Here is a 20,756-nt window from a genome sequence, read left to right as displayed (position 1 = left end):
GAGGGCTAATTCTGTCCCCTCGGGGCCGGATGCGCTATCTCGTCACCAGCACCCGGCCGGGGAAGGGAAGAGCATTGTGTGGGCTGCTGCTTTTTTTAAAACCCGCTCGTGACCCCAGGAGGAGCATGCGAGCGAGAGGCATTGCTGGAGGAAAGGGGGTGAGGAGGGGGGGGGGGGAAGAGAAAATTCCCAGCTCCCGACTCTCGCTGGGAAATCCCCAGAAAGCTCCCAGGCACTTTCTTTCCCAGCACCCGAGACCCTCCGCGCCCAGGCCACGTGGCTTGGGCACGTCCTCAGGCGGGACCACGAAGCCTGGTGAGCTCCAGACCGTGCTCACTCCTTGAGAGAAACTCCCCCAGGACGTCCTGATCCTGAGTGCAGCCAGCAGACACCGCAGGGATCTGCCACCACCCAAATCCCCAACCTCTCCCCCTCCTCTGGGCACACAGCAGCCCAGGAAAGGCCGGCGACAAATTCTCATGGAGGCCGAGATGCCTCTGCCGTGAGCTCACCGAGTGACTAACTTGTTTATCTCCTCTGGGAGCTGCACCAAGCTTTTGGGAAGCAGCAGATCCCCGCCAGCTCCTCTGCCTGTTCCAGGCGCCTCCCCCACCCCTTTCCTGAATAAACACGCTCGGAAAACAGAGCTGTGGCGACATGCGACCGCTCAGCGGCAGCACGGGAACATCGAGGACTCGGGAGGCGTGAATTTTGGAAAACCACATGCGGAAATCATGGCAGAGCACGGTGGCGATGCCTGGGATCAGCACTCTCAGGGCGCAATCCATTACAGCAGGGTTTGTCGGCGCTGGGGAGGTTCTGCCATCAGCACCGCTGCCACTGCAGGTTGTCCCCAGCTAAGAGATGTCCTGGACGCTCCGGCCAAGGCCCCCAGAGCACCTGCAGGAAGAGGATCAGGGGGATAATTGCTGACAGGATGAGCAGGGGGAGGACCACCTCCTGCCTACAGCACCACCACGTCTGTAATACCTGTATGCCTACGACGGGTTACAGCACCACCATACCCGTGGTGCTTAGGGACATGGTTTAGTGGGTGACATTGGTAGTAGGGGGATGGTTGGTCCAGATGATCTTGAAGCTCTTTTCCAACCTTGATGATTCTACGATTCTATAATATTTCTGTCTATGATGGGTTACAGAACCACCATATCTGTGTTTGTGTGTCTGTGACGGGTTACAGCACCACCACGTCTATAATACCTGTATGTCTACGTCTATAATACCTGTATGCCTACGACAGGTTACAGCACCACCATACCTATACCTGCATGTCTACGACGCACCACCATATATGTAATACCTGTATGTCTATAACAAGTTACAGCACCACCATATCTATACCTGTATATATCTGAGGGGTCACAGCACCACCACATCTATAATATCTCTATGTCTATGACAGGTCACAGCACCACCACGTCTGTAATACCTCTATGTCTATGACGGGTTACAGCACCACCATGTCTGTAACACCTGTATGTCCCTGAGGGGTCCCAGCACCACCACATCTACAATACCCCTACGTCTATGATGGCTCCCCCATGCCCCCAGCGCCACCCCCGAGCCCCCCCCCTCCAGATACAGTTCCCGAGGCCCGCACCCCGCGACCCGCGGCGGCCCCACACGCGGCCCCGGGCTCCTGTGCGCCAAAACCTCGGCGTTTCGCCCCAAAACACCGGGCCCAGGAACACCCCGCCGCCCCCTTCCCCCCACAAGATGGCGGCCGTGAGCAGCCGCTGTGCGCATGCGCCACGCCCCTCCCCGCGACTTTCTATGCGGCAGCGCGCCTCTCTATGGTCTCTGTGGGCGCTCTAGGCTGAGCCGAGTGAAGCTCCTCCCCCCTCCCCGGCTGGCGGCGCTCTGCCCTTCTTCCGCCAGCTCTATGGCCTCTCTATAGCCGCCCGCCCGTCTCTAGGGCGGCGCTCTCAGACCTCCCAGGCCTCGATGGCGGGCGGCGCTCTAGCCGCGGCCTCCCTCCTCTCGGTGGCCTGGCCCCGCCTCGGGAGCGGGGGGGCGGGGCCGGGGCTGCGGCGGCGCCTGGCGGCGGGTGCGGGCCGGGGGGGGCCGGGGGGCGTTTTGGGGGAATTTCCGCGGGGTTTGGGGGTCGGTGCGGGAGGGTGCTTCGGTGTGACCCCGGCAGGGTTGGGGGTTGATTCCGGCGGGGTGTCTTGGTGTGATTTCGGCAAGTTTGGGTTCGGTTTCGGCAGGGTGTTTTTGGTTTAAATTTCGGCAGGCTTGGGGTTTAATTTCAGCAGGGTTTGGGTTTGGTTTCAGCGGGGTATCGTGGTTTAATTTCGGCAAGTTGCTTTGGTTCAATTTCAGGAGGGTTTAGGTTTGATTTCAGCAGGGTTTTCGGTTTAATTTCAGGAGGGTTTTTGGTTTAATTTCAGCAAGTTTTAGGTTTGATTTCAGCAGGGTGTTTTGGTTTAGTTTCAGCAGGGTTTAGGTTTAATTTCAGTAGTGATTTTTTTTGGTTTAATTTCAGTAGTTTTTTTTTTTTCCTGGTTTAATTTCAGCAGGGTTTTGGGTTTAATTTCAGCAGTTTTTTTGACTTAATGTCTGCAGGGTGTTTTGGCTTAATTTCAGTAGGTTTTTTTTGGTGTAACTTTAGCAGGTTTAAGGTTTAATTTCAGTATGGTGATTCGGTTTAATTTAGGCTGGGTTTAGGTTTAATTTCAGTAGGTTTTTTTTTTTTTTTTTGGTTTAATTTCAGCAGGGTTTCGGTGTAATTTCGGCAGGGTGCTTTGGTATAATTTCAGTAGCTTTTTTTTGGTGTAATTTCGGCAGGGTGCTTTGGTTTAATTTCATCCTTTTCTCTGTCCCCCCCCAGCAAGGCAGCAGGCCCAGCCCCAGCAGCCGCCCAGCCCCACAGCGGAGGAGCGATGCCCACCGGGGGCGGCCCAGGCAGGAGCGGGGGCACCCCCCGGCACGGCCCCCACAGCCCCTCGGACACCGAGCCCTGGCTCTGCGCCCTCCTGTAGCTCGCCCAGGCCCAGGTAACGAAGGCTGGCAGCCAGCCGTGCCTCACAGCAGAGCTGCTTTCTCCCCTTCCCTTCCCAATGGCATCCCCTCCCTGCCTGGGAGCGCTGCCTGGCCCTGCTCAGGGCCCAGAGAAGTCAAAGGGAATGATTTAATAGCAGTTCACCCCAGTAAGCGTGCGTCCCTACTGGGGTCACACCGCGGGGGCTGGCTCCCGTGCCGCAGAAAAGCTGTAGAGCCCTGCGGGAGGCTTTGCCTTCAAGGTAGGTGGAGAAGGTGCAGTAAGGAAGGGGTCTGGAGTCCGGCGGTTGGTGCTGAACCTGGGGGGAGCGGGTAATTGATTTTTACTTCTAGGAAAATGAAGTAGCTGTGAAGCTGGCAGTGTCTGTGATGTCTTCATTAGGCTGCTTAATTTAATTGAAAATTTTCTGTTGCTGGGAAGGGCTGGAAGGGGAATCTGATACCTGACAGCTGAGATCTAATATAGCTGTCTGCCACAGCAGCGCAGGCCTGCCGGGGGAGGCAGGAGCCTTTCTCAGCAGGGGACAGCCAATCTGCCTTTTGTTTCTTTTGTAATTAATAGGTAAGCTATGCCAGTTTGGGCTGTTAAACCTTAAGCTCTGCTGACAAAGAAGCGTCTGTGTGTGTGAGACTCCTGTTCCAGGGGACTTGACCCGCCGCAGGGGTTCATCGCTTGGGTTAGTTCACGTCCCTCAGCTGGTTCTGCGGCAGCAGCCCCCCTTTTTGTCAGTGTCCCCTTTTCGAAGGCTGCCGTCGCTCATGCACTGGCACTGCGTGGTGTTTGGGTGCCTCCTCCAAAGCTACTAGAAATGAAAGATCAAAAAACGAGCCAAGTGTGTAAGGGTTTTTATGCTATTGAAATCTGTGCATTTCTTACAGATCAGAAAACTTTGCTTTATACTGAGAGACTGGACGTTTTGAAATGCTTAATGGAAAATAGATAATTTTTTCGGATGCCAAATAAGCTTGAAAAACAGGCTGGGCATGCTGTCACAGAGTGATGAAACAGGTCTGTTCACAGCTCCAGCAGTTACAGCAGCAGAGTGGCTTGCTGAACACCAGCGGGCCGCTCTCACGATGCTCTGGGAAGGTTTTTGCTAAAGGCTGGATGAAGTCCACAGATTAGAGTTCTTCCTCCTTCTATATATATATATAGATAGATGGAAAATACTTGGTTACTAATTTTGTTCAACTTGGTATGTTTTTATTTCTCAAAATGGGAATTGTGGCTTTTTTTCCAAGAGCTTTAAAGAGCACAGTTGGTTACTCCGAATGCTTCTTGCATTGGCAGTGAGCAGACTACTGAGGGACTGGGAGGAAAGTCTCCTGGACTAACGAGCCCCTTGTGAGGCTCTTTCTTCCTCCTCCTCTCCCAGCATGTTTCTCGTCTTTACGCTCTCAGGAGCCTTACAGTGTTCTTCAAATCACAATATATTCAAGTTTTCTGCCTTTCCTGCAGCTCTGTGCTACCTGCTCAGCCTGTCACCTCTACTCATTCAGCAGGTGATGGAGTCTCGGATAAGATGAGGCAAGCACGATGCTCCGTACAGTGTCTGCACAGGACCTTGTCTTGCTTTGACAGAGGGGCAGAGTTGGAAATTGAAGATCTCACCCTTTTGAAAGTCAGTTTGCCTTTACATGAAGGGTAGTTTACTGTCTTCTTCCTCCTGAGGATTATTCGTTATGGATTTAAAGGGAAATTTGGTCTTGAAACCTTGCAGCTGGTGCATTTCACTGGTGTCCAGGTGAGGTGTGTGTGATGTGGACAACATAAAGATCAGAAGTGTAGACATGAGGTGAACAGGAGGAGTGGGAGAAAGCTCTCTCCTGACTGAAATCAGTTATGTGAACAGTTCACTCTGTTAGCTTTGGTTAAACAAGCTCAAAGACAAAATGTAAATTCTCTCTAATTATGTAGATTTGTGTGTGTGTGTTCAGCTCCTCTTAGTTTTAATGTCTTTTGGAAAGATTTAATTTATGGCTTCTCTGAGCTGTTTGTGGTGTCTGCTTCCAGCAAGAACAGCAGAGAAGCAAGAGGTCTCATTGATTAGATTAAATATCTGGGTCACTTACCGTTTTACCTGTGTTTATCCTCTGGTAAGTTTTGATACTGGAAGAAGACAGAGATAAAAAGAACATGTGCAGAAAGATAACTATGGCTGGAGCTGCCCCAGGCGGAGGCCACTTTCTAAATGGATTTATAGATGAGCTTTTCCTATCAGCTTTGTGTCCTGCGCGGTCCTGCGTGAGGAGATAGGAAGCTTATTTGCACACGCCTGCTTCTTTTTATCCACTCTGAGTTAGTGGATATTCTTGAGATCCAAAAGCCAAAAAGGAGCAAGTCTTCCCTTGTTTTTTTTTCTTTCATGAAGCGTGGTCTTGAGCTTTGTGAGTGGTAACTCGTGGCTTGGTGAGTTAAATCATTTCTTTGAACTTTGTAAACCCAATAACCACCAGATAACTCCTGATTGCCTAGCTCCTCTTGCAAATTTCCTTCACTTAGTTATTAAGTTTGTGTATCAAATCCAACCCAAATCCAGCTGATTTGCAGCACGGCCAGGTTCCCAGCAGTCCACTTAGGTGGGAATATTGCACTTCAGCAGGCACAGAAATCAGAATCTTCTTTCTGCAGCTCTAAAGCTGTTAGTGACTTGTGCGGACTGCGGCCAAGCACCTTGCAGAACACAGTGGTTTGCATATTGCTCTCAAACTGCATTATCTTGATAAAAACATTTCCACTTTCTTTTTTTTTTTTCCCTAGAGTTCTCAGTCTATTTATTTCCTACTCAGCAAATTGTTTTCTGTGAGTATGCTACTTCTGTGCCGATTTTACTGTTCTTACTAACTTTTGATATCTCTGCAGTAAGTCAGCTATGAAGGGGAGAAGCAGGTCGGACAGCTGAGGCACCAGTCTGTGCTCTTCAGGTAGAAAGTGAAGGGCAGTCAGAAAACTGGGATAAGAAATTTTTCCTGTGCCTGCGTCTTGTCCAGTGATACTGCATTTCTACGTGCTTCAGATCAAAGCATTGTTGAAATCCTGCTGGGTTTAGACCTGTCCTCTGGAACTTAATGAACACGTGACAGAGCATTTAGTGTGGTTTCACATCTTAAAACTTGCAGGGTTTTTGCCTTTTGATTGCACTGAAGTGTTACAAACCAGCCTGTGGGAAGTCACCTTCTCATCTCTGGTCAAAAGTTAACTGTGGCTGGTTCCTCTTCCATGCTGGCTGTGCCCTTTGGCAGAAAGAGATCTTTCTCCTCCTCCTCCTCATTGTTTTGCATACTTTTTCTAGAACTGACCTAATTACTGGATTCCTCTAGTTCTTGCTTCTGTAACCATAACCAAGGTCGATTTTCTCTGCTTCCCTGGTCAACTCTGTCCAGGAAGGGGAAATTCATATTGGGAAGGCCAACGAGGGGACGAGACCTGCAGCAGATGAGGTTTTGCCAGTGTTTCGTAAAGAGCACAGCTCTGTACAAACAGAACACACAGCTGTCTCTTCTGGAAGTGATAAATCCTGAGATCTCATTTACTTCTTCTCAGGACTATTTTTCTGCTGGAGATTAGGGTGGTCACAAAATAAGTCAGATGCCCTTCTCTGTTCTCCTTCTGTTTCCAACTGGTGTGCTTGGATTGGATTCGCTTATTTGTTTTACAAAAGTCATCACTCCCCTAATGGTTAATTCCTTGCTGCTTCCATTGCACCCAGTTTTTAAGGGCAGCCAGTTTTCACTTGCCAGCTTCACGGCCCTCCTGGGTGTTGGTGATGTCTACAGAAGTATCCGCTGCAGCTGACTGAAATTTTGCAGAGATCACCGCGTGGTCTGTGTGATGCCACCAGTCACAGCAGCACAGCTGTCTCACCTTGTTCTCCTTCTTCTCGTCCTCAGGATGTGGTGCCGGAGGCTGGCATGCCTGCTGGGCCTGCCGTGCTGGCGGAGTGGACGTGCCGGGCATGGCTCTCTGGGGCTGCCCCGCGGCACAAGGACCGTCCCCGCTGCTGCGGCTCGCTGCCATCACACGGCCCCGGAGTCCCTGAGCTGTGTCTGGCAGCTGCACGGCGATCACCTGGGTAGGTGTGTGGTTTTGAGCCTGCTTCTGAGCTTCCTGGGGAGGGGAGCGAGGTCTTCCTGACCTTGTTTCCCAGTAGTGATTCTCTTCTGAAACAGGTCATGGTTTTTTAGAGGGGTGCATGCTGGAGTCTGCGTTTTACGTTCCCTTTAGGAATTCCCAAAGGCAGGATGGAGCAGGTTTGTCTGCTGGCATTAAGTCTTTTATGAGAAACGAAGCAATGATAACTGAGAAATCAAGCGATTCCTGAACTCTGACTGCATCTGAATCTTGCCCTGTCCGTCAGTTGTTCGCTGTGTAATGCTCGGGGCTGTGACTTGCAAGTGGGGTGGCTTGTTCGGTGTGTCCCCAGCTCTCTGCTTTGCCAGGTTTGTGAAACACAGTAGTTCAGAGCAGTTTCGTAAGCAGCCTGTTTGTGTGGCTGGATGGCATGAGCACGAAAGGCTTTTTGATGCCAGGCATCCCTCGCCGTGAGACAGCTTAAGGAAGAGCAAGGAATGTATGCCTTAATGTAAGCAAGCCAGTTATAAATTCAGTCTAATGCTGCTTCGTCCTCTGGTTTTTTGAGACAACTTAGCAACCGAAGCACATTTCTCCATGGTCTGCTTCGTTTGGTACCTGCAGATACCCAGCATCAGCCTGGTGATGTCTGCTGAGGCTGGTCAGAAGGCATTGGTACTGTGGAATCCCTTGTAAGCATATCTCTAAAGGGAATTGCCGAGTGGTTTATCCAACATAGTCACCCCCTGAAAAAGGATGTTGTTGTTTCATCCCTCGGATACTTGGATCTCAAAGCTGAGCAGCAGTAGAGCAGGAAGGGCTCTTCCGTTGTCCATGCTGGCTCTGACCCCCATCTGAAGGCCCTTGGGCTGTCCCAGGAGGGAACAAGGAGGTGAGGCTTTGTAGCAGTGATGAACGGGTATCAAAGCTCTGTGCTGAGGTCATGGTGTTATCTAATGTGCGTTTAGTTTGCGTGTCGATGTGATTAGTTGGTTGATTCTTATCTGTATTGGTGTGATGGGGTCTGCACCTACATGGGAGGGAGAGAGGGAACCTTGTTGTGTGCAGCAGCTGCTGGGCAGCTCCAAATTTACTTGTTGAAGAGAGAAGATAGACATAAATACATGACCAGTGTTTGTTAGCCACGCTTCTCGCTGTTGCAGGATGAGGCTGCCTGTGGACTTGGTAAGAGGGGAGACCATGGCAAGATCACTGACAGTGATATTCTTCATTTCTTCAGTATTTTGCATGGTCTTCAAGTGAAAAGCTAGCTTCACTTGCACAAAGAGGTGCTAAGTCTAACAGCCTCTGCGTCCCCTAGAAGTGGGATCGTAACTTGTGGGTTCTCCTGTTATGTTTTCTTTCTCATTGTTCACACCAGGGCGTCTTCTGTGCCCATCTCCCTTTGCAGAGCTCAGGTATGCGAACACGCTGATGCGCTTCGATTTCGTCTGGCTGCGGGACCACTGCCGCTCAGCTTCCTGCTACAACGCCAAGACGAACCAGCGCAGCTTGGACACAGCTAGCGTGGACCTGGGAATCAAACCCAAGGCTGTCCGAGTGGATGAGACCACACTCTTCCTCACGTGTGAGTATCAAAACGCCCATCTTTCATGGACCACCAGCCCTGTTTGGAAGGAGGCTGGTTGATAGATCCTGCTCTTAAGGCTGCCCTCTCCTAGAAAACCTTATCTCTAAATCAGGAGCTGTTTTGGGAGGAGATGTAGCTCTAAGCAGATCTTAAACACTGCTCTTCTGAGCAGGGCTGTTGCTGTAAACACAACTCAGCCTTATTTATGTCTGGTTTTCTTCTCCCCCTTACCTCCTCCCTCCCCTCTTGAGTGCATCTCCAGTGTCTGGGTAGTTTATTGGTTTGTTTGAGTGCGGGAGCCGTGCAGATACTGAAGAGATCAGTCAAGAAATGGTTGACTTTCTTTTCCTTACCCTGTCCTACTTGAACTGGTGTCTCTGATTAGAATTCACGTCTTGTGTCCTTTCTCCTCTGCTTCCCGACTGCTTTCTTTGTTCTGCTGCAATTTACTTTCATTTATTGTACCCTCGTTTATGGGATTGTCATCAGTGCTTCTTCTTCAGTGTCCTGTCACTAGAAAACAAAACCGCTGAAGTAGAAATGCTTAGGCCTGGATTTGGAGTTGTTGACAATACCTGTAGGACTCGTGGCCTAAACCAGGTAATACTTAAGCTTTCATCAAGGTTCAAAAGAGTCTGTCATTAGGCAAAATTAGAAGGGGATTGTCCTAGATTGATGGTTGCAGTGGCTGTGATCTCTCTGTCTGTTCGGTGCGATTGCAGCGACTGTGACCCTGCTCATTTGCCACAGGGCCGGATGGGCACGTTACGCGGTACGGGCTGGAGTGGCTGGTGAAGAACAGCTACGAGGGGCAGAAGCAGCGGGTCATGCACCCGCGGATCCTCTGGAACGCAGAAATCTACCGCCAAGCCCAGGTCCCATCCGTCGACTGCCGGAGCTTCCTGGAGACAGACGAGGGGCTGAAGGAGTTCCTGCAAAACTTCCTGCTGTATGGGATCGCTTTTGTTGAGAATGTCACTCCCACCAAAGAGGACACGCAAATCTTAGCAGAAAGGATCAGCTTAATCAGGTAACTGGGGCTGCCCCAGGAAGGCCACAGACAGCTTTGTAGATGAACCACGAATGGGAGGCTGTCGCTTCCTTTTTCTTTGGAAAGGTGCTGCCCTCATATCCTGTGTGTTGTGCAGTATGGCCTGGTTTGCAGATGAAGGGGCCGGGTCATGTACAGTCCCTGGCCAGTCCACGTGAACTGAGATGCGGTACTGCACTGTGGGATCTGGCCTCTTTTTGTGGGGAGGCCTGGAGTCACTAGGTTACAGAGCTGCCTCAGGAGCATACGATGACTTTTGTGATAGTGGGACTGTGCACAGAGAGGAGTGACTGAGGGAAGTAGCCTGTCTGGGAAGACTTGAGCTTTGCAAGGAGAGACATTTCCTGTTATGACTTGAAAGGTTAGGAGGTCAGCCCTGGCCCTGGGAGCCAGGGAGATCAAAAACAATTCGTAGCTGTCGCTAAAGAAAAATACTGGGAAACATTTCTTCTGTGTTTAAAACACACCAACAGCATGGCAAGCCTGGGTTTGAGTTTTGAGTTTTATCCAAGCTGCACAAACAGCTAAACTTGCCATGGTCCATTAGAAGAGGATGGATTTCTATTGATGAATAGCCACTCCAAATAGAAATAAAGGTCTCGAGGAACATCCAGCCAACGTTCTTCTCCAGATTCTTAACCTCCTCCTGTAGCCCCCGAGTAGTGTTTGTTGCTACCAGGTCTTTGCCTTCTCCCTGTTTCCTGCCATGCACATTGTAGGGGGAGGTGGGTGAAAACGGAATATCTTACGAACAGAGATGGGGATAGTGCTCTAGGTGGGTACAAGCAAAGGTACAGACCTGTACAACAAAGTACAAACTTGTGCTCTGGTAACTCCTAACGTTGCTCAGTGCTTCCTTGATTTGATGGGCTGATCTTCAGAGTGAAGTTGTGTATTTGTGGAGGAGGAGGAGACTTATTGCCATCAGTCTTCTGAAGGAGGAAAGAAATTGAATAGTAGAAGGAGGCATTAGAAGCACCATCTCTTTGACAGTGTGAATCCTGTTAACTTGGCGTGCTTTGCTGTTTGAATTCACTCTGTACATGCTGTGTGTAAGATAAAGGGGAGTAACCTCAAGTGGAAGAGAGGATCTGTTTTACCTCGACACTGATCCCTGCAGCACTCTGATAACTGCCCACCTCTCTTGCAGGGAGACCATTTATGGCAGAATGTGGTACTTCACCTCCGACTTCTCCCGGGGAGACACTGCCTACACCAAGCTGGCTCTGGATCGGCACACCGACACAACCTATTTCCAGGAGCCCTGCGGGTACGTGCTGCTGCTGCTGCTGCTCCACACACACAGCGCAGAAGGCAGGCGTGATTCACGGTGATGCAGTTTAGACTTCAGCGTCTCCAGCTCTGCTGATGGGATTTAGTGGTACTAGTCGCACAGTAATTCTGGATCCTGCATGATTCCTCTGGAGTGGGGTAGTCTGTAGTCTTTCCTGTGCTTGGAACTCCAAGATCTTCCAGAATGCAGGCAGTGAAGGAGTTGGCTGTTACCTGGCTGGCTGCTCCTTGGCACTTGCTGTGGTTTAAGTAGCCCTCCTCACCCACATCAGCACTGTCTGTTTTACTGGCAGAGCTTTAGTGGTAGCCTCTGGGGAAGGAGGGAGCAGCTCGCCTCTGCACAGCCTGCAGCAACTGTCTCTGCCCTCCCAAGCTGCGTGAGTGGTGCCAGATGTACGTGCTGTCCTCACGTATGCCCTGTGCGGTCGCTCTGCTTCAAACTGGTTGGGATTTGCATCTTGGCAATAGTGCAGCCCTGTAGGTAGTCAGAAACCAGGCTTCTCCAGCCCTTCAAAGTTCACACCTGTCTGTGCTTTAAAAAAAAAAAAAAAAGTCTGTAGCTACAGTTGTTTCCCAAATGCTAGTTTGCAAACGGCTTTTCCAATATAGCCTCCTGGCTGCAAGTTTTATACCTGGTTGGAGAAAGAAGGGCAGCAGCCCTGATCATGATTCCCACTAAAGTGCTGGAGGCTTAATTTCTACCTTCATTCTTTTTCTATGTGTCTGCTTTCATCTCAATGAAGAAAAGGATCAAGGAAATGGCCCTGGGGGAGAACTGATGGAAGTACTGTGACTTCATATGGAAGTAGCAATACAAAGGCTAGGAGAAGCCATCTAGTCTACACCTCCTGCCCTAGGGCAGGATTAGTTCTTCCCAAGTGAGGCCGTTAAGTTGCTAAGCATCTTAATGGGAAGGGTCTGTGAGGCAGAGCTGGAAAAGTAGAGGAAGGCCAAGGGGTGGGATCTACTGCCTGCATATGGATTTCAGAGCAGCCCTTCAGATCAGGAAGGGTCGTGCTACCCAAGGAGGCACCCTGGTTGCCCATGCCCAACCTAGCACAAAGCTTTTGGGGGTGGTAGCTTTTGTTCTGAAGCAGCTAGGTGCCAGAAGCAAGGTAAGCAGTTTTTAGTGTGCTAGAAGTAGATACATAAAACTTAAATCCTGCCACGTCTTTCAAGACTGATCTAGTTGGCTCCTGTGTTTTCAGTGAACAGCCGACTGTTCGTAGAGCCCATGTGCTTTCATGGCCTGCAGTTACCTGCTTGCCTGACTTGTTTTAGGAGCTCACAAAATCTCCCCAAAGTCAAATGCTGAAGTAACTAGTAATCAGAGCTTCAGCCTACAGATACACTTTGATTAAGCTGCTCAGTGTGAGAACTATAGAGCTCATTAGCTATTTCCATACCTTTATTTTCTACTTGGAAAGGTTCCCTTTCTTTCAGGTAGGTATATTCTCATCTGCAGTAAACAATGACAGTGTGGACCAGGCTAGTAGGGCTAACCACTAATGCTTGTAATCCTGCAAAACCTTAGTTGTGCAGGAAGAACATGAATTTCTTGCTTTCCTGAGCCCCCATCTCTACCAGAAATCCTTTCTGCTCAGACTGCTTTAGACTTATTCTGAAACACTTTAAACTGTCTTTGACCTGCTTCTAGAGGAAAGGAGGTGTTTTTTTCAAGAAAGAGTTGTTCATTTGAATGTCTGCTTTCTCTACCGCCTTGGGTGAAATCAGCTAAATCTGACAGGTCTCGAGTTACCTTTTTGTAAAGAGTAGAGGAGAGGAACTCCTCAAGACATGGGAAAGACTGCAGCATTATCTCACTCAATGGGCAGCAAAGAGCCTGCCTTCAAAAGAGACTTTCTCAGTGCTCCAGGCTGCACGAGAAGGTGGTTGTCTTCAAGGAGCAGAGCCACGAGGGCTTGGGCATCCTCAGCTCCCGTCCTTGTGGACTGACTGACTGAAATTATTCTGAATCTTCTGTGGTTTTAAGGGTTCGTTGAGCCAAGGTGAAAAGGTGCCGGTGAGGCTGGAACTGAGAGCTCGTGCCACATCACTTGCTGTGGGACTGGGTTAAGAGGCCTCAAAGGAGATCAGGAGATGAAGTTCTGCCCAAAAAGGTTGCATTCATCTTTCTGACAGGTGAACTTGGTACACCATGAAAACTGGCAGTACGCGGCTCAAGGCAGCTCCTGGGTGTTTGTTTCTGAGAATGCAAGATCTAATAGGCTTGGATGAAGGGAAAGAAAGAATCTCTTCAGAAAAGTAAAAGAGCAAAAGCTGTTTAGCTGAATTGGACAGCTTCCTGCTGGGGAGGCAGTGCCCCTGTAGGTAGGCTTCTTGTTCAGGACTCCCCTGCTCCAGGCTTCCCAAGGTCTTTAAAGAGTCTGACTTCCCAAGGTCTGTTAAAGAGGTCTTTAACATGTCGACTCAGGGGGCTTATCCTGATTACCTGTGAGAGACCCTGATTTATGTGCCTTTGTGTGAGAGTCATCCTGAGTTCCCCTTGTAGTTGCTGGAGACCTCAGTAGTACCACCAGCATGTCTTCAGCTGCCCTCTTGTTCGGAGATGTTCTCGGGAAGTTAGTTTTATGCTTTTGAACCTCTCCATCCTGCTGCCCAGATGGACCTTGGCAGACACGTGCCTGCACCACTTGAAGTCTCCCAGCTCGCATAGTTTGATCTCGGAGATGGTGTAGGCAGTAGCCCTCTTCTCAGAAGTCCAAATGTATGAGAGCTGAAGAAACATCAGGCAGAGCTGCTGCTGGCTGGGCAGTCTCCATTCCTTAGCAGGTCTTAGTGAAATGCAGGAGAGTACAGATAAGCCTGTTGTAACCAGCAGATGCATCAGTCTGCATTAGTCTGGGTCTGGGGAAGCACATTCTCTCCACAGGACAGATGCCTGAGGTCTTTTCTTTTTGTGCTCTGGATTCTCTCACCCCTGCAGCATCCAAGTGTTTCACTGCCTCAAGCACGAGGGGACGGGCGGGCGGACGCTGCTGGTGGATGGCTTCTACGCGGCGGAGCAGGTTCTCCGGCAAGCCCCCGATCAATTTGAGCTGCTAAGCAAGGTGCCACTGAAGCACGAGTACGTGGAGAACGTGGGAGATTGTCACAACCACATGATCGGAGTTGGGCCAGTCCTCAATGTCTATCCCTGGAACAACGAACTTTATCTGATCAGGTAACATCAGTGTGAGGGAGGCCTTGTGCATACAGGGATAGGGTTCTGTCAAAATGCAGGGGTTTTCAGAAGAAAATTTAGGCAGAAAACCAACGTATGTTTGATGGACGGGGTGAAACGACAAAAACACCATGTGTTTCCTCCTGGGTTTTGTAATGCTGCTTTTAAGGAAGTGTCAGAACCACTGATACAAAGATGGGCATCACTGGTGAGCTTTGTTTTTAGCTCCTGTTACCTTTAGCTCCGTGCCCTCTGCCCCAGTCAGGGCTAGTTCAAGGGCTTGGCTTCAGACATTCTTGCCACTGTGTGTGTTTTGTAGGAGCAGCACCGTTAGATCTGGGTATGAGCAAATGCCCATCCTACTGCCAGTCGTTAGAGCCTCCCTGGAGTGACCCTGATCCTGCCCCATGTGAAGTGTCCAAGCTCATGTTACTTCATTTGAGAGGCAGTGGGATTCAGCTCTCCTCAAAAAGTCTCTAAAAGCTAGCTTGGCATGCAAGGGACGAGGAGAACACAGGGCGGTCCCCTTCTAAAAGGTAGCTTGGGCTGCTTTTTGAAATTCCATCTTGGCTTAGCACAGGAGGTCATCCAGCACTATTTTGCACTTTCATGCTAAAAAAACCAGTCTCATCCTTTGCTGTGTCTGTAGCACCAGCTAGTGCGAGCTGCTGGCACTAGTGCCCCCTTATCCAAGTGAGCAGCTTGCCTCTGTTTAGAGCCTGGCCTTTCCTTAATAGCATGGAGCTTCTGGCCGACCAGACAGCAAGCTGCTAGATTGTGTGGGCTTCGTTTCTCGTGAGGAAAGAAGTTTTCAATATACCTTGCTGCTGATGGGCTTCTCTTTAATTCCCACTTTTCCTTCCCCAACACTGAGATAGCATGTGGCAGCTTTCCATGAAAAACAGCAAAAACTGTGGTGGCAGCAAACTCTCCCTTGATCCACATGTTGTGTAGTCTCCCAAAAGTCCTGCACTTGCAGCATAACCTGCCTACTCATCTCGTAGCCTCCCTTAAATGCTGGCTAATCTGCCTCTTCAGAGGTTCCCTACGGGAACATCTTGCTGCACTTTACTCTTGGGGCCACATAAGCAGTCTTTTTTCTGTCTTCTTTACCTCCAGATACAATAACTACGATCGTGCAGTCATCAACACTGTGCCTTACGATGTTGTACATCGCTGGTACACTGCTCACCGCACACTCACCGCCGAGCTCAGGAGACCAGAAAATGAGCTGTGGGTCAAACTGAAGCCAGGCAAGGTAGGACTCGGAGGCTCACATGCGTTTGGTACGGGCAGGGAGGCCGTGTGCTCTTCTGGATGTTGCCACATAGGTAAATGCTTCAGGCAAACCCTGTGCTGAAATTTCCCTCTTTACAGCTGTTTTAAGGTGCCTTGTATTCCAGTAATGGCATCTGTTACATGTGTGTTCTTACTTTTGTGAAACAATATTAGCTTCCAGGCAAAGTAGAAGTAATTGATTCAAACTCAGCCTCAGAGGACAGTTAGCCCAGACCGGGTGAGAGGAGGAAGATATTTTCAGTCACTGAATGAGAACCCTTGGAAGCAGGGGGGCTGGGAGCACTTACTCTTTGGCCTCTGACTTGTTCCAGAAGCAGAAAATCTTCTTTTAATGGAAAAGTAAAAGGCATGTGGAAAGCTGAATTTACTTCTGTTCTGAGGTTATATCTGAATCCTTACAATGCCAGCAGATCACAGGAGACCTGAGCTCTCTTCACTGTCCCAGAAATGCCTTAGCACGTCTTGGGACTAAAAGGGAAAAGCTCTGCCCTGAGTATGAAAGGCCGATGCTGGGTGCAGTTTTGGAAGAGCTTGAAGAGCTAGAGCTTCATTCACAGACTTAGAGGCTTCTTCCACCAGCTGTGCCTGCTTGAAAGGGTTTTTATTCCTACAGGGTCTAGGTGGGTCTAGATTCAGCCTGAACCTAGGGCCCCAGACATGAAAGAGTGAAGATGTTCACATCAAAGAGCCCCTACGGCTCTCTGTTCTCAAGGATGCCTGGGGAAAAGTGACATGTTGGAGGCTGAAGATGGCCAGTTTCCGTTGCTGGTGCACAATTGCCCAACCTCTGCAGCACAAAAGCAAAGAAATGACCCAGAAATACTTTGCTAGCTGACCTGTTTTAACCTGTGGTTAGCAGCAGAGCCGAGCTGCTGGCTTCAGGTACTACAGCTGTGCTAGATCATATCAGACATCTGTGTACAGTTTCATGCTGAATGGGGAGGTTACAGCGCTGAATGGGAAGGCTGCACAGTCTGTGGTGTGTCCCTGCCTGCTCTTCCAGGCTCTGGGGATCTCCAGCTCCAGGACCTGTCGTGTCAGCGGGTCCTGGCTCAGCTGCGGTGGTCACCCTCGTCCTGACAACCTCTCCTCTTCCCTTGCAGGCGCTCTTCATAGACAACTGGCGCGTCCTGCACGGGCGGGAAGCGTTCACAGGGTACCGCCAGCTCTGTGGCTGCTACCTGACGAGAGACGATGTGCTGAACACCGCGCGCTTACTGGGACTGCAAGCCTAGCGCTGGCCACCCGCCGCGGGGAGGCAGAGCTCCGTGCTGCTGTGTCACCACGATGAAGACGTTGCACGTACCTCAGACACCTCCACCCTCTCAGAGCAGTTCTCTCTGCCTGCCTGGGAGAGGGAGCAGGTGGAAGCCAAAGGTTATGGGAGCTTTATGGGACTGCATTCTGCCTTTGTCTGAGCAGGTTCAGCTCTTGCTATCTGGGCACCCAGCCGGGTCTTTCCAGCCAGCCAGTTTGTCTCAGCTGCAGTGAATCGGGGTTAATCACGCTGTGAGAAGTGCTCCCAGCACCTATTGATGTGAAGTGCTCCTCTAATCAAGTGCCTTCAGGATCTGAAATATGTTTCTCTCTATTGTTCAGCCTTTTCTGTCAGCTGCCATTTCTGGTTTTTTTTTTTGGCATAGCAGAGCAGAATGGATATACCTGGGGTCTCGTCTCACCCCAGGCCGGACTTTACAACTTCTAGAGAAATTTTTTTGTCTCTAGGGAAAAAAAAAATCCTTATTTTGATGGAAGTGCCACTACTCAAACTGAGGGCTGTTGGCATGTATCAGTGAACTCTTTCCTCTTAAACATACTGCATACCCTTATAACAGGCAGTGATACAATCCGTGCTGCTTGACGGGTGGCCTGGAAAGGGAAGCTCTTGTAGTTAGGGTATTTCTGAAAAGGCTTAGGGTAGAAGGAAAGGGGGAAGTAGTGACATCTGCATGTTGCGAAGGAGAGATGGCTGTGTTGGATGGGGGGTGTATTTCCCATGTTTTCTTGACCTCAGTAATGTAATGCTGTCTGGTGTTCTTTCTGCCTGTTGCACCATGCTTACATTGAGAGTCAAGGCTCAACAGCTGCAGTGTTTACTGAGAGATTTCTCACCGTGCTTACTCTTTCATCTTTTCTGAAGAAGGAATTTGTCTTAGGGCATCTTTACACTGTCTGCTGGATGAGGCTAACTCTTTTCCACCAGATTTTTCTATATATGAAGGTAATAAACACAGAGGTGCCTTTCAACTCGTTGTGGTAGGGAGGATAAATTGGAGAGTTTGGCACACTGAACAACCATAGTGTAAGGAACAAAAATAAATCCCATATCACTAGAAAAATTGAAGTTGTAAAACCAAGAGGGGATTTTAGGTTTTATTTTTCTGTTCTTCCTTATCTTTGGGGATATCCACTCTGCTCTGACTGGACGTTAAAACAGGGCTGGTCCTGTTCACTCCTGGGTTTCCTGTGCAAGCAAAATGCTGTTATGTCTAAGGTACAAGTGCAGTGCAGATGCACATGTGCTAAACCTGCTGCCCTCACTTAATCTAAATACTGAATGTATAGATCCAAGTGCTAGGAGGCATTCTTAAAAGGCACTCTTAAAAGCTTCTGTTCCTAGGGGCTGAGCTACCTTATGCTGTCTTCTGCAGCATGCCCTGTCTGCAGTGAGCCATTGCTGCAGTCAGCCATCAGGAGTTGAAAGGGGTTTCAGAGCCAAGGCTCAGGAAGCTGTTGATCAGAGGATACGTAAGGAAGTGAAACCTGAGCCAGGTGGCAGCAGGCTTGGAGCGGGCTGGCTTCTGTCAGGTCCTGTTCTCACAAGGCTTGTGGATGGCAGCCTCAGGCATGGGCAGGAGCTTGAGTTTTCCTCTAGGCTGAGCCAGTGGGTTCCTCAAGCAGCCTTCAGTATACATTACTTCTGTTACTTTCTTTACCACTTAGTTTATAGCTTCTCCTTAGATGCCAGTTATGCCAGCGTAACTCGAGTATGAAATTTTGAAAGTATTCACTAATCTTGTTGAAGTAGCAGCCCCCTGTGGTTATGTACGCTTCTTGCACAACCCATCTCAGATGCTCCAGGGTTGTTCCACCTTGTACTTCTGGGTGAAGACATGGCCTGGAGCATGGGGGGAGAGGTCGTGACAAAATCAGCCTCTGTTAATTGACACGGGATGGGACAAAAGAGCCTGGTGAGTATTTCAAAACCTGTTGAGGGTTCCTGAGCTGCTATTGTCTCCCTGTGTTCCCTGAGCATAAGAGGGAAAAATATTTGGGTTCATGCAGAACCCATCCCTTAGTCACTGAGATCAGCTTTACCTTCCTCTGTGCAGGGGATCTCCATTTTTATCAGCTGCAAGCCAAAAATCCGCTGCTGCCCTGAGGTGGAGCATGCAGGACTATGGCTAGCACAAGGGAGAACTGACCAAACTGTATTGACAATTGTAGTGATACCTGTGCCTTTCTGGTGAGGAACGTGGTTATGGTATCTTTGCCTCCCGCTGAGCGGTGTGGGGCTGCCAAGAGCTGTGGTCTTCAGCAACCAAACTCCTCCTCTGAGCCACCTCCAAGCCAGCACAGTCCTCAAGGTGATTGTGTCATGTGTTTGGGGGAAAAATTATCCACCGTGAATGCAGCAGACACATTTTCTCATAGGTGTTCAACTTAATTTAGCCACTTCAATAATAAAATGGGGAGGGGAGAGAGGTTTCTTTAGTGTTACGTTCCCCCTCTTCCCCGCTTCCCAAGTGGACTAAGTTCTTCCTAAGCATCTTGTGAGCAGCAAAGCTTTATTTGTAGAAACAGGACTTCTTGGCAATTGCAGTCTGATGTGGATATTTGTTGCGGAACAGGTTGTTTGCTGTAATGATATCGGGTCAGTTTTTATAATCCAGCTCTTTCAATCCTTTCAGCCAATAAATGATGAACTGCTTCCTTCTCCCTCCCCATGTACTAGGGTACCACTGTATGTGTTTTTAAGACATTTTTCAAAGGTAAGAAGTGGAGTAAGTGGCGATTTGTTTTACTAAATGAGTTATAAAGTGGTCAGGTTAACAAGACCTATATTTCAAGCAATCTTGATAAGTCTGTATTACCCATCAAAGGTGGAATAAATCTGAGAGGGGTAAATCAATGCGTCTCCAATGGCTTCTTTGCGTTCATTCTTTTCGCTGGCCACATGATGGCAGAAGAGGCAAGGAACAGTGTAAAAATGAGTATTAAAAACTCAGTGACACCTCACATCCACCTGTGACTCTAGGCCTGAAGCAGGTTCTGTTTCTTGCAAAAGAGATAAAGGATAATAAGAAGGGTTTTTTTTTAAGTATGTAAACAGTAAAAGGAAGACTAGGGATAATGCGGGTCCCTTGCTGAACGAGGGGGGTGTCCTGGTAACGGGAGACGCCGAGAAGGCAGAGATACTGAATGTTTTCTTTGTTTCAGTCTTTGCTTCAAGGACTCCCCCCCAGGACTCCTCGACCCTGGAGGGAGGAGAAAGGGTCTGGGAAATGGGGGGCTCCCCCATGGTTGATGAGGGACTGGTTCGGGAGCGTCTGAGTGGGCTCAACGCACACAAATCCATGGGCCCCAATGGGATGCATCCACGTGTGCTAAGGGAGTTGGCAGAGGTGATCGCCGAACCACTCTCTATCATCCTTGAAAGGTCCTGGAGAGCAGGAGAGGTGCCTGAAGACTGGAGGATAGCCAATGTCACTCCAGTCTTCAAGAAGGAGGATTGTAGTGGGTTTACGTGGCAAGGCTTTGGTAGCAGGGGGCCATAGGGGTGGCTTCTGTGAAAAGGATCTAGAAGCTCCCCCATGTTTGGTAAGGGCCCCACTGCTGATCAGAGCTGAGCCAGTAAGTGATGTTGTTTTGCGCCTCTGTGAGAGCATATTTAAGTCGGGAAAAAAAAAAAAAACGTTGCACCACACAGCAGCTGGGAGAGTGAGACGAGTGAGGAACAGCCTTGCAGGCGCCGAGGTCAGTGAAGAAGGAGGTAGAGAGGGGCTCCAGGCGTCAGAGCAGAAGCCCCCTGCGGCCTGTGGTGAGGACCATGGTGAAGCAGGCTGTCCCCCTGCAGCCCATGGAGTACCATGGTGGAGCAGGGTTCCATGCTGCAGCCCGTGGAGCAGGTGGACCTACACTGATGGAGGCTGCGGCCTGTAGAAGACCCCTGCCAGAGCAGATTCCGGGCTGGACCTGTAGCCCGTGGAGAGGAGACCACGCAGGAGCAGGTGACCTGGCAGGA

General features: G+C 49.7%; 1 protein-coding gene across 4 annotated transcripts; it reads left to right on the top strand.

Moving 5' to 3' along the window:
* The first annotated feature begins 1,939 nt into the window (after positions 1-1,939).
* Positions 1,940-19,643, top strand: TMLHE (trimethyllysine hydroxylase, epsilon). 4 transcript variants are annotated; one of them, XM_040572381.1, is made up of 9 exons: positions 1,940-2,068; positions 2,852-3,017; positions 6,913-7,094; positions 8,505-8,681; positions 9,435-9,714; positions 10,886-11,005; positions 13,976-14,212; positions 15,332-15,470; positions 16,615-19,643. In XM_040572381.1, exons 1-9 carry the CDS (start codon positions 1,966-1,968, stop codon positions 16,744-16,746), a joined length of 1,536 nt encoding a protein of 511 aa, XP_040428315.1. In that variant the 5' UTR covers positions 1,940-1,965; the 3' UTR covers positions 16,747-19,643. The 4 variants fall into 4 exon arrangements, with proteins under 4 accessions (XP_040428315.1, XP_040428318.1, XP_040428316.1 ...); XM_040572384.1 differs by lacking the exon at positions 1,940-2,068 and adding an exon at positions 2,093-2,203; XM_040572382.1 differs by lacking the exons at positions 1,940-2,068; positions 2,852-3,017 and adding an exon at positions 3,109-3,333.
* Positions 19,644-20,756: the final 1,113 nt, after the last annotated feature.

The sequence above is a fragment of the Cygnus olor genome, chromosome 13 (genome assembly GCF_009769625.2).
Source record: "Cygnus olor isolate bCygOlo1 chromosome 13, bCygOlo1.pri.v2, whole genome shotgun sequence".
Lineage (NCBI taxonomy): Eukaryota > Metazoa > Chordata > Aves > Anseriformes > Anatidae > Cygnus > Cygnus olor.
The sequence above is the reverse complement of the archived record's forward strand: the minus strand, read 5'-3'. Positions and strand labels throughout refer to the sequence as shown.

What these genes read in the sequence shown, in the direction of transcription:
- TMLHE (XM_040572381.1), top strand. Translation starts at nt 1,966, where the DNA reads ATGGCGGGCGGCGCTCTAGCCGCGGCCTCCCTCCTCTCGGTGGCCTGG. An exon ending in GACCACACTCTTCCTCACGT is followed by an intron (nt 8,682 to 9,434) that starts GTGAGTATCAAA and finishes CATTTGCCACAG; the next exon opens with GGCCGGATGGGCACGTTACG. An exon ending in TATTTCCAGGAGCCCTGCGG is followed by an intron (nt 11,006 to 13,975) that starts GTACGTGCTGCT and finishes TCACCCCTGCAG; the next exon opens with CATCCAAGTGTTTCACTGCC.